Source organism: Delphinus delphis, chromosome 16 (assembly GCF_949987515.2).
Source record: "Delphinus delphis chromosome 16, mDelDel1.2, whole genome shotgun sequence".
Classification (NCBI taxonomy): domain Eukaryota; kingdom Metazoa; phylum Chordata; class Mammalia; order Artiodactyla; family Delphinidae; genus Delphinus; species Delphinus delphis.
The window spans coordinates 29,216,564-29,235,416 of NC_082698.1; the positions used below are offsets into that span (position 1 = coordinate 29,216,564).

The following is an 18,853-nucleotide window of genomic DNA, read 5'->3' on the forward strand; positions in this document are numbered from 1 at the left end:
CATGATGATGGCTGGGGTCTTCCAGCCCTGTGTCCTCACATGAGAGGCACAGAGAGGTTGTTCAGGGAGCATGGTTCAGTGAAGGAAATGGAGTGAATCAGCATTTGCTACAGTGTTGCCGAGGGTCTTCTTTCAAAAATACTCTCCTCACGGGGTTTCACTGTGAGAGGCAGGTTGACAGTCCGTACTGCAGGAGGCCTCTGGAATCAGAAGAAGAATGGCCTTTGCTCAGCCTTCGCAGAAGGACTCCTCTGCAGGGCCCAGCAAGCAGCCCTCTTGTACTGTTTTCGTGAACATTCTTCCCTTTAGAGAGTGATGTGAAATGAGAAATAGCACAGACCTTCATGAAGAGAGCTAGAGAGAGACCTGCCTTTTCATGGGCATCAGCCAGATATCCATAGATCTCTGAGTCGCTTTGCAAACACAGATAAATATTGTTGTTTAGATTTTGGTTGTAGTTCAGATGTCCAATGCTTTGTTGACAGATCAAATGACAACCAGCTCATTCTGCCCCTGGTCTTCTCTCTTACCTCTTTATCACCCATTTCCTCTCAACCCCACTGGCAGTACCTAGATATATGCCCTTTGAGTCCAGTTCTCCAAGGGGCATAAATTGCTTCCTGGGAAAAAAAATGTAAAGCATTCTAGGAAGCTCCAGAAGGCTAGCAAGGAGTTGGAAAGAAGGCATTTTGCAGCCCTTTTTCAATACATGGCATAACTATAAGCTTACCAGGGCATATACAAATGCATGCACAAATGAGAATTCTCTGCTGCCAAGTATTCAAGGGTAGTTTTCTCAATCAGGGCTTTGAGATTCTTTGATGCCCTACCCTTGGCATACTGCTGTGTCTGCAGCACCTAGTAATGTCTGCCATGTAGTAGATATTCAATAAAGTTTTGTGGATGAAAGATAATGGCTGTAGAAGCATCCTTGGTGAGATATACCAGTTACCTTGACACTTTTCTCTACTTGAACATAAAAGGGAGACCTGGAACATCATTTATTTCCCCTACTCAGGAGATTTATTATTACAGGAGGAAGATGAAGACAACTCCAGAACTAACCATCTATTCTGAAAAGCCATGGGGAAACAAGGGCTCTGGCCATAGTCATTAATTAGCAATGGTCTTCATGTCAGTAAGGTCACTGGTTTGGAGCTCCATACGGTCTCAGATTTGGGAAATCAGAACTATGCATTATTTGTCCCTAGTATGCTGAATGGTGATTCTCAAAGTCCTAGAATCTAATTTTATCCAGATCAATTTCAACTTAGAGTATTGAGCACCTATAGTGTGCCAGGAACTGTGATGGTTGTTTTGGGTACAAAGCTAAAATGTGTCTATTTTTGATGAGCTCATACCAGCTGGGAGAAGACAGAGAAGTAAGTAATTATCATTCAGTGGGCCAGCAGAGGGTATGAATAAGAGTTCTGGGGAAGTACAGAGGAGAAAGATATTACTATTGGCTGGGGCAGCAGAGTTCAGAAGGAAATGACTCTTGACTTGGAGATTAACAGATGGGAAGAAATTTGCCAGGTGAGGTGGGTTAGTGGAAGAGAGGAAGGAAATTCTAAGGAGAAGTTAAAACATATAAAAAGGCTCAGGTAAGTATGTGAGAGCAGCCAAAAGTAGTTTGTTTTTTTTTTTTTAAGATGTTGGGGGTAGGAGTTTAGTAATTTATTTATTTATTTTTTGCTGTGTTGGGTCTTTGTTTCTGTGCGTGGGCTTTTCTCTAGTTGTGGCAAGCGGGGGCCACTCTTCATCACGGTGCGCGGGCCTCTCACTATCTCGGTCTCTCTTGTTGCGGAGCACAGGCTCCAGACGCGCAGGTTCAGTAGTTGTGGCTCATGGGCCTAGTTGCTCCGCGGCATGTGTGATCCTCCCAGACCAGAGCTCGAACCCATGTCCCCTGCATTAGCAGGCAGATTCTCAACCACTGCGCCACCAGGGAAGCCCCCAAAAGTAGTTTTATGTGGCTTAGAGCCTGGGGAATAAAGTTTAGGGTGAGAGAAGGCGTGATAGGTGAAGCCAGACAATATATTCTTAGGAAAGATTGTGAAATGCCTTATCTTTTACCCTGAGAAGACTGAAGCTCTAAGTCACCTTTCTTACACACATATATTATTACAATTGGAAGTTTCCTTGCATTTCAGAATACAAAGAAAGAAAATGAAATCAATTCACAAATGAATGAATGAATGAATGAGTTAAATGTGTAAATGGTGAAGGCAGAGTTAGCAGTAGGTGTTAGAAAAACCATGAGGGCAGTATTTTTGAAGGATAGCATGCCCTGGAGAGTGGGTATTTGGCATGATGGGGTATGTAATAAGTGTGTGAGCAATGCAGGTCCTCCACTGCAACATATGTGTGATGGTAGCATACTCCAATCCCTGTATAGTTAGTTATAGTGCCAAGGGAAATTATTACTGCATTGCCTACTGACAGAGATATATGAGGGATGCAAATGACTGGACCATAGGTCACAGGAGTATGTGGGTTAGCATCATATGTAAAGTACATGGACAGTGAATAGGTGCAAGCAGGGGAGTTTGAGTGATGGAAAATATAGTGTGTGTGCTTCTGTGATTGTGTGTTTTGTGGTCAAGGGGGATGACTTTAGGCTTACAAGTGGCTAGGGTGTTCATTTTATTTGTTAGTATTATAGGAATAAGAGATGTCATTAGCAACAAGCTATTTTATGACCAAGGCAATTCATTTTACTCCTCTGGACCTCTTTATTTTCTTATAAAATGAAGAGGTTAGATTTGATCATCTCTATAGATCTCTTCCATCTGTGTATTTAATGCTTAAAATAGTTTTCTCTAAAGTACTAGGTAAATTTGATGGGTGTGGGTGGTGGTGTGTATGTGTGTATGTTGACCAATTTTTATAGAGCTTGTTTTATGCTATTTTTAAAATGTATTGATGTAGCTTTTTTCCCCTGCCTTTCAGATGGTTGAACACTTTAGGAATGCTGGCCAATCGGGGCATTGATGTTGTGATTCGGCACTCATTTTTTGACCATGGATACAATCACCTCGTGGACCAGAATTTTAACCCATTACCAGTAAGTGTAATAGAAAGGTTCCCAACTCCTTTTCCATGTCCTTCCGTTCTTTTGATCATGCTTTGTTCCACACTGGTAGAATTTTTCTCCTCCTTCTGTTACCAGTTAATTTCATAAATTGAACAGAAGAATTCTTGACCCATTTTACAGACTCTTGGCTTCACCTCCCACACATACCCCAATATATACACACACGTATGTACATATGGGTTTATGCATATACACATATATACATTTATATGTAGTTATATACTTACCACTATTATTTTAACAAACCTTGTGCTGTTGAGATTCCAAATCTACTTGTGGCCTGTTTGAACTCTGCTTGAGTGAATTTTTCCAGATTGTTTTCTTTTAATGCTAATAGGAGACTTAGTTAATGTTAGATGCAGCATGTTGAAAGCAGATGGGAGAGTGTTGGCCAAGATCAGATACAGTAGGAACCCATCCCTTGGAAAGTGGCTGAAGTACACTTACACTAGATGCTGATCCCTATGTGACAATGAGGGGATTTGCCCAGGGTATCACCTTCTCTAGGAAAGCAAAGGAAAGGGAAGGCTAAAGAAGAATGGCAAAAGCAGAGATCTGGGTTTGTCCAGTGACTTTATTGACCAATCAAAGAAATCCCACTTAGTCCAGAAAAGCTGTGCTTATCAAAAATATTACATGAGTTATCCTTCTCACAGACATCTTAGTCATGATAAAAGGTCAGAGTCCTCTCATTAACCCATAGAATGTCAGAGCTGGCATTCCCCTTCGAGATGATCCAGTTCCACCTCATATAACAGAGGGAATGATAGCCTGGGGTGGGGGGGAGGGGCATGTAGAGCCAGCCCTAGAACCTGCTTCTGTGCCCTGGTCCAGTAATCTTCCTACAGAATTACTGCTGCCCTGGGGTCCACAGTAAACAAACCCAACTGGAACCAGTGAGTGTTCCTGCCATTTGCTTCCGCCTGCCCATTTCCACCCCCCTATTCTTCTCACTACCCAGGCCTCCAAGCCCAGAACAGAGAACATCTTGGCACCCAACAGCACCATTGCCATGTCTCAAAAGAATCCCTCTAATTAGAGTACTAAGTAATTATTGTATCCCTGATTGTACATGACTCCAATTAAGTCACAAATATTAAAGCTGACTGGCACAGTTGCTTTTATTCACAGGGCCAGGATACCTCTCTCTCAGTGTATGTGGGGCTGGGGTATGGAGGAGTGAGAGGGAATTTTCAGTTTGTAACCATAGGGGGTTTCCTTTGTTTGTTCTTTCTTTTGAGCTCATAAACTTGTGGTGATAAAATAAATAATAATTAGAAAAGCATCTATGAAATGTAAGCACTGAACAAATATAATGTCACACAAATGTAAATATTTATTGACCATCAGGCACTGGGGAAGAGACTAGTAGTAGATACCTGAATAAGTAGATAGTGGATTACTATAAGAGGGGGTCAGTGAGGGCTCCTTTAGAGTATATACAAGGAAGACCTCTCTGAGAAGGTGACATTTAAGCCAAGAGCCCAGTGACAAGAAGGAGCCAGACATGCAGATTTTTGCAGAAGAGCTTTCAGGCCGGGGGAGGGGCTAGCACAAAGACTCCGAGGCAGGAACAGAGTTGGCATGTTTGAGGAAACATAAGAACACCAGAGTGCTAGGGGCCTGGCAGGGAAGGGGGAGACTGGACATGAGGCCAGCCCGGGTCAGATCACGAAGGGCTTTGAAAGCTAAAAGGAGTTTGACTTTTATTGTAAGTAGTATGAAAAGCCATTGGAGGGTTTTCTACAGGGCAGTAACATGATCTAACTTACATTTTTAAAAGATCACCCTGGTATAATTAATGCACCAAATATTATTTGTATATTTAATAATGTGTATAATACTTAACAGTTTACAGACCACTTTTATATACCACACATCAGTAAAACTCCAAACACTCTGTCCTTCCTTCCTCCTGTCTTTCCTTTATTCCTTCCTTCACACATTCAAATCTCTTTCACTCCTCTTGATCATGTACTATATGCTGATCGCTATTCCTGGCAAACAGCCACTGTGACGAGCCAAAAAGACAAGGTCCTTGAACTCCTGGAGCTTATAGTCTAGTGAAGTGAACTGAGAAACGGAAAGTATATAAACACATAAATAAGATAAAAAAGTTTGTCATAATTGCTCTGAAGAGAGCCTGGTGAGATGAGTATGACTATTTATACTTATTTTGCTGAAGAGAAACTAGGGTTCTTTCAAGTTGTTAAGTGACTTATCTAAGGTCAGACAAGTAGTAAGAGCTGGAACTCAGAGTTTTTCAGTTCTAAATGCTATTTTCTTTTCACCGTGCCACACTATTTCTTGCAGTACTCTCTTTGGTGTCTGTGCTGTGGTCTGATGCCACTGTTTGTCTCAGAATTGAGTCTGGAGATGGGAACAGGCATCTTGAGGAACTGGAGAGAAGAAAACCTAGGCTAGAAGAAAACCTATGGTCTGTGGGTGACTAGACTGGTTTGATTTCCGGAGCTGGACAAACCTGGATTGCGTATCAGCTCTCTATGTACCTTCGCATGGCCATGTGTTAGGTTAAAGATGCAAGTTCTCATGGCTTCGTTCTCCCCAAACGAGCGATAATACAGGTGACTTTCTTTAAAAGCTACCGTGAGACACCTTGGTTGATAGGTAGTAGCGGCACAGAGGTTCATTGGAAGCTCAAACAAGTCCTATTGATTTAGTACAAAGGCTCAAATGTTCTGCACAGCTGTATTTCTGGAAATGCCAAGCTCTAGTAAAGAAACTGTATGTAAAAGCACTTTAAAAGGTAGCAGGCTTTCTTTTTCTCTTTCTTTGGGCTAATAAATTCTGTACCTTATAAGCAGAGAACTTTGCAGCTGGGAGAGTATGTCCTAAGTCTCCCGGAAAGAATTTACTAGGCTAGACCCGGGCACCAATCTGACAGACCTTGCCAGCAGGCCCCTGAGATGTGCAATGGTCACAGACCTAGGATCATACTGTTGCCGCTTCAGAGAGTTGTACAGTTGATATCCAAACACTGACAATAAAAACTTGCGGGTTTTACACTGTGATTAAATCTTCAAGAGTGTTAAGAGTTTAGGGCATTAGTGAGTTATGTTTTAGTTGCCTCCCAGAAAAATCAGTATTTTCTATTACAGTCCCTTCAAATTCAGCTCAGTGCATTTCAGGAAAAGATCCTATTGGCAGATAGTGGTTTTATTTCTGTTGTTGTCGTTATCGGGTCTTAGCCTAATGGCACCTCAACCCATATCCCGTATTACCCCTCCACCTACCCAGTCAGCTTTTGATTCGAGTTTGTAGGATTCCAGTCCAGCTCTGGCAAGGCCATTCCAATCTAAGGTAAGAGAGAATATTGAAGGTAGTCCTTTTTGTCTTGAGAAAAGATCATTTTCAACTACAGCCCATGTTGTTTCTGGCTGTTCCTCTAGAAATGTGCCAACTCTCCTCCTCTTGTGAGATTTTCTTTCTCCTGGGAAGAGGAGAACATTTAGTCCAGCAGTGCTTCATCACTCGACTCCCACCCCTTTCCCCTGACCTGCTCGCCATTGGGAAGGAGGGAACTTGTGAGTCTCCACAGCCTGTCGGCTAGTCATGGGCTCTCTTGGGAGTAAGGGATGTTTGTGCAGAAGAGAGCTGCACATTCAGTGGACATAGTCCAGACCCCACCAGCCATGGGCATTTCTCCTAAGAAACGGTTTTGGAATTTAGCTTGCTGCTTTTTTTAAGAGCTTGATTTACAGAGCTTTCAAGGAAAGGAATAGTGAATTACTAGCCAACATCTTCTTAACTCCCACACCGGCCTAGCAAATACAATTCAATTCAAAAAACATTGACACTTCAAATGTGTCTGGCTCTAGGCTAGGTGTTCTGGGGACATGAAGATAAATAAGATTTGGTTCTCTCATCTGTAGAGCTAACAATCTGGTGTGTGTCTGAGGGATTACAATTTAGTCCTTTGCTTAGAATAAAATAGAAAGGTAGTTCACATTGGATAGCCTTTTCTATACTGGGCATAGTGGTAGGGATATTTATATTTGCTGGCAACATTCTTTTTTGCTGACTACCCCTTATGAATAACTATAAACATTCAATTCAGCCCAATGCACAGTTATTGAACACTTGCTGTGTACGTTGTTCTGGAATACAGTCAGTGGTCATAGAAAACTCACTAGTCTATGACGGGATTGAACCTATAGCTGTGGTTCCTGTAGCAACATGCTCTGAGCCAAGCCATCACTGTTCAGATGTCATTTGGCTATTGGAAAGAAACTGTGCATCTTAATGATATCTGCGTAGCTCCACTTCTTAACCTATCACAGGGATGAGATCCTAGGTGCTCCATCCTTGTTTCCCTTTGAAACATTAGATTCTTATGCACTACACAACCATGATGTGGAAGCAGGATGAGCTTAAATCTGTCCCTTTCCTGAGGAAGAACATCCAGCTGCAAACCCATGTCCCATGGATGCTGGATGTTGCAAGAAGAGCACCACCTAATGAGGAGGCCTCAGGGGAGCAGCAGGAGCCTGGTACCGTGACAAGGTTCAAAGATTCCAGTCCCGGCTCTGCCGTCCATTAGACATGTGTCTTTGGGTTCCAGTTTTCTCATCACTCAAATTGTGATAAAAATGTCTCCTCTATCTGCCTCCAAAAGATACTGTTATAATCCTTGAGAAAACTAGATATGACAGTAGGATTCTGATTTCATATGTACGTGTACACATAGAAAATTACTGGAAGGGACTACATCTAAATGTTAAAAGTGGTTTTCTTTGGTTGGTGGGATTACAGATAGTTTTTATTTTCTTCTTTGTGGATTTTGTATGAAAAATTGGTGCAATCGGCATTATTGATTTCATAATCTGAAAAATAAAAGGCTATTTTTAAAAGAAAAAATAGAGTGTTTAGAAAGAAGTAAGTGCTTTATTACACTTGTGCTTTGTGCTCGATACTGTGCTGGACCCTGGAGACAGTGTCCCTGCCCTCAAGGAGCTTACAGTGTGGATAGGAGATGGATCAGTCAGCAGGGACTATGGCAGAAGTGCTTTAGCAGGACAGAAGAGGAACAGATGCCAGCCTGGGTAGAGGGCAGGAATGGGGCATCAAGGAAGGCTTTCTGGAGGAGACAGTACCTGAGCTGGATCTTGAAGGAGAAGGGCAAGCTAGCCACAGGAAGAAGAGTTTGAGGTCTGGGGAGAATCTTCCAAACAGAGGCAATGGCATGTACAAAGGGTCAGAGGCTTTAATATTCCAGAGAGTCATGGTGGATGGATTATGAAAAATTACTTAGGAAAGCTTTTCCCATCGCTCTCTGTTGGCCACACAGGCTGTGTAAAAACTAAGGAATCTCAAAGTTACAAACCTGGAGGTGGTGGGGCAGGGGTGGTACAGAACCTTGCCAAATTAGCCTGTGACCTGTTTCTTGGCGTAGCTTCCTTTCTCTTTCTTTTCTTTCCCGTGGGAGCCATCAGGAAGATGAAAGAAGCAGAGAGTACCTGTTTAGGGGTAGCTGTGATGTGAAACCCAATCCTCTCATTAGAGTCCCTGACAAAGACTTCTCCATGTGCAACCTTCCTTTGTGGGAACCTGCGGCTGCTGAGAGAAGGACATCCTCAGCTGCAGGATCAATCACTGGGACTCAGGCCGGCTCCATGTCAGTGGCTGAAGCGCCTGGGCTGCATGCCCAGTGGGCATGACTTGCTTCTTTCCTCCTCTGTGCCTCTGAACCCTGGCCTCTCAGATCAGAGCCTGCACCTGCACCATGTGACCAGGCACACAGCTCTTTTGCTCCTGATGCTTTAAAGAGAAGCCCCTCTGATTTTTAACTACCAGTCTTCATCCGTTGCTTATTTATCAACCTGAGTGGTGCGCATGGGATGTAAGTGACACATGTCAGCAGTTGAACAGCTCACCCTGGTGGAAGCTGTCTCGGGAAGTAGAAAGAGCTCTGCACCTGGAATCAGAAGATGTAGGCTCCAGGGCAGCACCACAGTGTTCCAGTTGCTTGAGTTTGCATTTCCTGCTTTGTAAAATGGGGCTAACTGTGCTGGGGTCAGGGAGTGGGGAGTATCTGAATGTCATGCTTAAAAGTATTGGCACTGGAATCAGACTGACCTGAGTTTCAGACCCAGCTCTGTCATTTACTACTGTGTCCCTGGGCGGATTACTAAACCTCAACAATCATCCATTTCCCTTCATAAAATGGAGACAATAATAGTGTCTATCTCAGAGCATTGTTGGAAAGGATTGAATGAGCCAGTGTATATGTATCTTTTACCACATAGTAAGCACTCAACAAATATCAGCGGCTATTATTATTTTACAAAGTCACTTTGTAAAATTCTGTAAGTCAGTAATATCAGTAATTATCATTAATAATGAATATAACTGTGGCAAGATAATATACATTTGAATATTCATACAGATACCTGGAAATCAACCAAGTAATGATAGCTGAAGTATGAAAAGTAAATTTTTTTGCAAAAATTAAGTGACTGGAGAATTAGAAGAACAAAAGAGGAAAGCTGTGATTCCTGCACTTCAAAGGAATTGACTGCAAATGGTTAAAGACAAACTAAAAATTACATTTTATTTTCCTCCAGAGAAGATGCTGCCAACCTTTCCCACTGAAGACAATTAAGACAGTAACCACACTGCAACGCTAGCTCTAATACCTTCATGTGGTATTTATAAATGGTCCAGTAAGCCCTGGAAACCATGATATGTCACATAAAAAGTGCTAATGACAGCACATTATATGAATCACTGAGAAGCAACAATTGAAAATCTCACTCTACCGTCAACCATTTATACTGCTCCCAGATTGCAATACTGAGGGATTACAGTTACAGTAAGTTGTGCAGCAACCTAAATAAATCAGGGAGAGGGAGAAGAAGCAATTGCAGCCTCACTGTGCTTGAGCTTAGGAGCATAGTGTGCCATCCTCGAAGCAACCTTCAGATGATGGAGGAGCAAGGCCAGCCCTGGAAATGCGAAAAGCTGCACCTTACCTAACTTCATCGGTTCACCTCAAACACTAGAATATTATCTAAAAATAATCTGACTAGAAAGAGAGGAAGGGAGGGAGGGAGGAAGAAAAAGAATGAAAGGAGACAAAAAGTGGAATGCCCTTTGGTAGGTTCGAAAGATCTTTTGCCAGTGCCAAAATATGACAAACTTGTAGTTATTTCACCTTAAACATTATATTTACAAACATTAAGGGCACAATGATGTCTGGTTATGACATTTAGGAACCAAGAAATAGGCCTCTGATAGAAGTGACCATGAGAGCCAAACATAATACATTGTCTTTTCTAACTCAATTTTGATTTTTTGTTTGTTTAAATAAAAGCAGAAGTCTTTAAAAATAGAATATTGTTTTTAGTTCTTATTTAAATGCACTACACTATTTATAAAGTTTAAAAAATCTATCAGTCATTAGGTACTTCACTCACTAACTTTCAACTATTATCAATCTCTGTTTATTTCATCTCTGATTTGGTTTTAAGCATTGAAAGGATTGAATAGAACACGTCATTTTGACTCACTCTAAATCTGACTTGAGCAGACCTGCCTTCTGCTCCAAATTCACTGCCTTCATCTTAATGTCAAAATCCTTGTAGTGTTTCTTCATTAGAGCAGTGATTCTCAAGTCTATGCACATTATAGTCACCTAGAGGGCTTAAAAAAAATACCTATGCTTTGGAACCACCCCCCAGGGATTCTGATTCAGTTTGTCTATAGAGGAGGGCAGGTGTTTGTATTTTTTAAAACTCCCGGAGTGATTCTAATGTGCAGCCAGAATTGAGAACCACTTAGTTACAGGGTGCCATTTACCCTGATGAAATTTAAAATTACCCTTTCGTTTTCCTGTACTCTTTTGTACCCAACTTGTGCTTCAACAGTCAAGATATTAACAGAAATTTAAAACTGTCTATCATTAATTCATTTGCCAAATATTTATTGAGTATCTATTATGTGTCAGACACTTTTCTAGTTTCTGAGGAAATAGAGGTAAAGGAGGAAGACAAGATCCCTGCCCTCATTGGAGATTACAGTCTAGCAGGGGAGACTAAAAATAAACAAGTAAACTAACACTAACATAATTAATTACAAAATTCAGAATGGTATGTAGGAAGTTGAAGAATAATGAGGAGAGGATACCTCTTTGGAAAGTGTGGCCAAGGAAGTCTTCACTGGGAAAGCAGCCATGGGAGAAGCTGGTGGAAGAGCAGAGCGTCCTAGCAGAGGAAGCAGCATCCGCAAAGGCTGCAATGGGGAGAGGCTCTGTCACACATCAGAGGCTGCGCAGTGTCTCTAAGACTACCCTGAGGCATGCACCAGGCACAGAGGCAGCCAGCCAACTGCTGGGTACAATTTATCTCGGGCTCCCACACCTGATTCCCGACCCTACCTGTGTCACCAGCGCTTGGCAAACTGCTTTGCTTCCTGTCTCTTCGTGTGAATGATGGTATCCCACTGCCTGCCCCTACGTCTGGGGTCCTTGACCAAGCCTGATGCCTACTGCGTTTCCCTGTCACCGACCTGGCCATTTCCATGTGCACCCTCTGTCACCTCTCAGCAGGCTCTGAAACAAGAATGGCAGAATAACAATACTTGTGGAAGCTGGTGATGAACATTTTGGAGTTTGTCATGCAATTCTGTTTTTGTGTATGTTTAAAAATTCAGTCATTTTTTAAATGTCTTCATGCTAGTGTGTTGTGACATACAATAAAGCCAAGCACTGTTTTGGTTGTTCTGGGACATAAAAAATAAAAGTCAAATTCCTTCTCTCCATGTTCACAATCTCTTTGGGTTGGCAAAACATAGAGCCTTTGAGAGGGAGCTAATAGATGATGCCCTAAGGTCTGTCTTGTTCGCTCAGTATCTCCAAAGCCAGACCTCCAAGTAGGAGATATTACTGTTGTCTGGAAAGAAAGTGCTAGAGGGGAGAGTCAGGGAAGGCTTGTACAACAAGATGTCATTAGTGGACACTTGTAATATTAGTTACCCAAAGAATACATGTTCCTGAGAAAGCTCCTTGCCCCAGGGCACCATCTGCTAGACAGTGGGAAGGAAGGAGTGCCTTAGGATGGAAGGAAGACCAGGAGTTCTGTATCTGATCACAGTTTTTGCCACCAGCTCATTCATCCTGGGGCACTGGGTACTCTGGGTTCACCTCAGATTTGGGTGTTGAACTCGACCATTTGAGGTCCCCTTCAGCTCTGATGTTTTCTTTTTCACTGTCAAGATTTCTATACCGGTATCTTCAGACATACCTCCCAGCTGAACTGACACTAATAAAACTTTAAAAAATAAAACTAAACCAAACTGTTTTACTTTTAAATCACACAGGAAGTAATTCCTCTTTTCTCAAGGCTCTTGTAACCCTGTTTAGCAGTTATCACTTTCGTTATTAGAGTTGTTGGGATACGTCTAATTTCCTCTCTCTGATGGTAAGCTCCTTGAAAACACAAGCCATTTCTCATATCTTTATATCTCTCACAATTCCCTGATCATAGTCAGTCCTTACTGAATTCTAAAGATGCTCAGTGACTGGGAATCTGGGGGCTGCAGAGCACTACTTAGTAATGGAAATATGGAAGGCAGGTGTTTATTGTCAGGTGTTGCATGCACACTGTGTAAAAGAAGATAGTTAGCTTGGTCCTTAAGAGACTGGGCTCTGGAGTCAGATCTGGATGTGAATTCATCTCCACTGTCTACTTGCTGTGTCACATTTGGCAGATTTTCTCATCTTCCATCATCTGTATAATGAGGATGCCTATAGTTTGTACATCACAGGGTCCTTGTGAATGCTTAAGAAAGTGCCTGACAGTAAGTATATAATAATGTGACCATTATTCTAAATATATGAAAATTATTCCTTGGACATAAATTGTAGTAATATTTTCTTAGGTCAGTCTCCCCAGGCAAAAGAAATAAAAGCAAAAATAAATAAATGGGACCCAATAAAACTTATAAGCTTTTGCAAAGGAAACCATAACAAAACAAAAAGACAACCTATGGACTGGGAGAAAATATTTGCAAATGATGCTACTGACAAGGGCTTAATTTCCAAAGTATACAGATACCTCATATAACTTAATATTAAAAAAAAAGAAAAGCAAACAACCAATCAAAAAATGGGCAGAAGACCTAAATAGACATTTCTCCAAAGAAGACATACAGATGGCCAGTAGGCACATGAAAGGATGCTCCCCATCTCTAATTATTAGAGAAATGCAAATCAAAACTACAATGAGGTGGGACTTCCCTGCTGGTCTAGTGGGTAAGACTCCATGCTCCCAGCGCAGGGGGCCTGAGTTCAATCCCTGGTCAGAGAACTAGATCCCACATGCATGCTGCAACTAAGAAGCCCACGTGTCACAACTAAGAAGTGCACATGCCACAGCTAAGAAGTCCACATGCCGCAACTAAGAAGCCCACATGCTGCAACTAAGAGTCCGCATGCTGCAACTAAAGACCCCACATGCCACAGTGAAGATCCCACCTGTTGCAACTAAGACCCAGTGCAGCCAAAATAAATAAATAAATATTTAAATATTTTTTTAAAAAACTACAATGAGATATTACCTCACACTGGTCAGAATGGCCATCATCAAAAAGTCTACAAATAATAAATGCTGGACAGGTTGTGGAGAAAAGGGAACCCTCCTACACTGTTGGTGGGAATGTAAATTGGTACAGCCACTATGGAAAACAGTATGGAGGTTCCTTAAAAAACTAAAAATAGAACTACCATATGATCCAGTAATCCCATTCCTGGGCATATATCTGGAAAAGATGAAAACTAATTTGAAAAGATACATGCACACCAATGTTCATAGCAGCACTATTCACAATAGCCAAGATATGGAAGCAACCTAAGTGTCCATCAACAGATGAATGGATAAGATGTGGTATATGTATACAATGGAATATTACTCAGCCATAAAAAAGAATGAAATATTATCATTTGCAGCAACATGGATGGACCTAGAGATTATCATACTAAGTGAAGTAAGTCAGACAAAGACAAACATTATATCACTTATATGTGGAATCAAAAAAAAACAAATCAACATATTACAAAACAGAAACAGATTCACAGACATAAAAAACCAATTTATGGTTACCAAAAGGGAAAAGGGAGGGGGAGGGATAAATTAGGAGTATGGAATTAACAGATACACACCACTATATATAAAATAAATAAATAACAAGGACTAACTGTATAGCACAACTATATTCAGTATCTTGTATAATAACTTTCGTCTTTGGCTTCTTTTAATTTATTCTTTATGTTCCACCATAAGTTCCACAGCTTATTTCCACCCACTAAATCATCTGGCTTTTCCAGCTCCCTGATAAGGCAGGTAAATAGCACAGATATACTTATCCTGTTTGGCAGAGAAGAAAACTGAGGCTCAGAGAGGTCCAGCAACTTATTCAAGGGGACACAGCAAGACGGAGCCAGTTGTTCTGAGTTCTGTGATTCTTCATTACTACTTCATCTCCTCCCTCTGGTTGGTTCTGCCACAGCTTTGTCAAGTTAAGAATTCAGGTTAACCATATCTGCTAGCGGTCAAGGCAGATAGAAATGGCAATGAGGAAGCAAAATAAAAAGCTGGCTTCAGGGTAAAATAAAATGATTCAAGAGATAAAACCTGGGATTTAACAGTGACTGACTTATAGATTTACATTTTTACTGAATAATGAAAGAACAAAGGAAGAAAGGAACAAATTTTCAATTTCATGCAACAGCAGGTTAGTTTCACTGCTTATAGTGACTATATTTTAGAGATACAGAGTTTACCTGTCCTATGGCAGCTGTCATTTTCCTCATTATTATTTATGTATATGTCTACCTCCTCGAAAGTGGGGCTACTTTAAAACCTTTCCACCAATGCAAGAGCTGAGCCTTCCCCTGACGTTTAGCCATCTGATGATGGATGGCAGATCCAGTTCCAGAAGTCAATTAGATTGTTTGGGAGAGCCACAGCAGGGCATTTTCCTGAGGAAAGTTCCAAGGTGGCTCTGAAAGACAAAAGATAATTAATGTCCCTTCATTAACCGTACCTCCTGAGAAGTACTGCAAACATATATTTGAAGATTTGCCATGAATGCAAACTGGTCTGGACCCTTGCCCTTGTGGGCAAATAAAGGAAAGGTGTTGTCAATGTCCAGGACAGCATACCAAGTGCCATCAGTCTGTGCAGTGGATTCAGCTGCAGCTACAATGTCTGGAATAGCGGGGGCTGCAGGAGTAACAACTTAATTCAGTTGGTGATAATCTACCATAAGTCTCCAGTTCCTGTTCCTCTGGACCTACAGAGCTATAGTATTGAGATATTATATCTCTTAATATCCCTGCTGCCTTTTAGACCTTAATCAAGACTGTGATTTCCCTTTCTCCTCCTGGGACCACCTGGAGATAGAATAGGGAGGTGGGCTGGGGAGTGATTAACATGTCCCACTAGATGTGAATATTCCCGCTACATGTAAATGTCCTAATACATGTCTCATTACTTCTCTACATGTGACTCTTCTAGATCAGGAGAATCCCCTCTGGATATTATGAGCATTCACAGCACAAACATGTAAAACATCAATGCCAATACACATTCTATAGGGAATATACATTGGAAACCACAAAAACAAGACATTGAATTGGTCCAAAGGGCCTCACCCACAAGATCACTTTAGATTTATTTTTCCTACTGGAAACCCTGCCCAAACCTTATTAGTTGAATTCAGGAGCCTCCTCCCCAATGAAACGGGTAGAATGGTGACTTGGGCACCTGTATCTAAAAGAACCATAAGAGTTTGAGTTCCTTCCTCCCCAAAGTTTCCCAACTTACTTGAATGGACGCCTATGGTCTTTGGTCCTCATGGAGAAAGGGAGACCTCAATTCTACCTTTAGTCATCTTTCTCCTTAAAACAGCTAGAACCGGGATCGAGGGGAAGGGAAGGATCAGGGATGCTGAGGAAGAGAGCAGCTCCACACCAGTAAGCAAGGCTTTGCATTTACATTAAGTTAGGCATCTTAAAAAGAACAGCTTTTTGAGGTAAAAATTCACGTACCAGAACATTCACCCTCTAAAAGTGTACAGTTCAATTGTTTCAGTACTAATATATTCATAGAGTCGTGCAACCATCACCACAATCTATTTTAGAATATCACCCAAAAAGGAAACCCCATGCCTATTAGCAATTACTCCCCATTCTCCTTTTCCCCCAGCCTCTGGCAACCACTAATCCACTTTCTATCTCTGTAGATTTGCCTATTCCAGATATTTCATATAAATATGATCCTACAGTATGTGTCCCTTTGTGACTGGCTTTTTTCACTTAGTGTAATGTTTTCAAGGCTCATCTGTATTGTAATATGTATCGATACGTCATTCCCTTCTATTGCTGAATAATATTCTGTTGTATGGCTATACCATGTTCTATTTACCTACTCGTCAGTTGATAGACATTAGAACTATTTCTACATTTTGGCTATTATGAAAAATCCTACTATTAAACATAAGTGTACAAGTTTTTATGTAGCATATGTTTTCATTTTGCTTTGGTATATACCTTGGAGTGAAATTGCTAGGTCATGTGTTTAACTTTTTGAGGAACTGCCAAACTGTTTTCAAAGTGACTTCACCATTTTTTATTCCCACAAGCCATGTATGAGGGTTCTAATTTCTCCACTTCCTCACCAACACTTGTTATTGTCTGTCTTTTGATTATAACCATCCTAGTGAGTGTGACTTATATCTCATTATGGTTTTGATTTGCTCTTCCCTAATGACTAATGATGTTGAGCATCTTTTCATGTGCTTATTGGCCATTTATGAATCTTCTTTGGATAAATGTCTGTTCAAATTCTTTGCCATTCTTTAAGTGGGGGCCTATTTGTCTTTTATTGTTGGATTGTAAGAGTTCTTAATAATACAAATGCTTTATTGGATATGTGATTTGCAAACATGTTTCCAATTCTGTGTGTTGTCTTTTCATTCTCTTGATAGTGTCCTTTAAGCACAAAAGTTTCTAATTCTGATAAAATCCAACGTATATATTTTTCTTTTTGTCACTTATGCTTTTGGTGTCTAATCCAAGGCCACAAAGATTTACTCCGATGTTTTCTTCTAAGAGTTTTATAGTTGGCTCTTACGTGTAGATCTCTGATCCATTTTGAGTTAATTTTTGTATATGATGTGAGATAGGGATTCAGTTTCATCTTTTGCATGTGGATACAGTTGTTCCAGCACCATCTGTTGAAAAGACTATTTTTTTTCCTCATTAAATTGTCTTGGCATCCTTGTTGAAAATCAATTGACCATAAATGTAAGGGCTTTTTTCTGTACTTTTAATTCTGTTCTATTAATCTAAATGTCTATCTTTATGCCAGTACCACACTGTCTTGATTACTGCAGATTTGTAGTAAATTTTGAAATTGAGTATGAGTCCCATGAAGAAAATGTTCTTCAGTTACAAAATTGTCTTAGCAACTACTTTCAGTTTTGAGCATTGTGTCAGCTGCTCATAGCTCAACCAAATGAACTGCCAACGTTCAGTCCACCCAAAGACCCATATTGGGTGGCAAGGTCATCATTACTGACATCACCTATTTCAGCTTTAGGAATCCCTTGGCTCAGTAACCTCAGCCACATTGACTTTAGGTTGGGGTAACAGGACTCACTGCCCCCATTGTCATGATAATATCCTTTCCCTCACCCAGCTGGGGAGAGTGAACAATAGACATGGTACAATTTTGGTGGCTTGTTTCAATCCTACCTCTCACTGCTCAGCCTCTAAATATTAATTCAACTTTGATTCATTAATAGGCAGGACACTGGGGGACCCTTACTCCTCAACCTCACCCACCACTTGGGTGAGAGCGTTCACCACCAGATCCTGGGAAGGCTTCATATATCCCTAAACCTGGCCTACAAAGCCCTTGTCCTTCCTCTTCCATAAAATCATGCCACTGTCAGCACCCCATCCTCATCACTACAGCTGTCAAGAACTGTGAAGGGCCTGAGATTTTACCCTGTTTGCAAACTAGTATGTTAGCCTTTGCTGCTTCATAGATGTAGGCAGAAGACACAAGACTCCTGGGTCAGCAACAAAAGACTGTGTACTCATACACAGCAAGCATCATGAACATTAGCATATTTGCACTGGTTCTTCTGGCCACCAGGTCCCAAAGGGGCAGTGCAGTGGGCCCATGTGTATGCTCCCCATGCAGTGGGTTTGAGTTGCAGCTGAGGAATTCAGGACCAAGGACCCAGCACTTTTTGAGCAAGCAGCAAACATTGTAGCAAGCAGTACACAAATCAATGTTCCTCCCCCCAGAAGCATGCATGGTAGTTATATACTGTGGTCACTGACCCATTTTATTGCCTATGTGAGTAGCTACATAAACTGCTCTTTATCAGAATACAGATAAACCTTGTAGACTGGCACACTCACCAAGAACATGCAAGACAATCAGGGCTGGTGGCCACCAGATTGGTGGCCTCTCCCAAAATTCCACCCCTTGGCCCTATATGTTCTTGGCTGAGCTCAAATTTACATCTAAGTGTGACAGTCTGTCAGTCACTCTGGTTAATCTGACTGACAGAAGTCTGGGACCAAATTTGTTCAATTTGTTTCATACAGTATTATGGTTAATTTTATGTGTCAAGTTGGCTAGGCCGTGGTACCCAAATATTTAGTCAAACATTCTAGATATTTCAGTTAAGGTATTTTTTTAGATGAGATTAACATTTAAATCA

At 41.2% G+C, this 18,853-nt stretch overlaps 1 protein-coding gene across 3 annotated transcripts in view; it reads left to right on the top strand.

Annotated features, from left to right (window-relative positions):
• HPSE2 (heparanase 2 (inactive)) overlaps positions 1 to 18,853 on the top strand; it is a 577,000-nt gene that overhangs the window by 433,466 nt on the left and 124,681 nt on the right. For all 3 annotated transcript variants that reach the window (XM_060034305.1, XM_060034306.1, XM_060034307.1), the window contains one exon: positions 2,953 to 3,067. In XM_060034305.1, the coding sequence (XP_059890288.1) occupies positions 2,953 to 3,067 (115 nt within the window). The remainder of the gene's footprint in view (positions 1 to 2,952; positions 3,068 to 18,853) is intronic.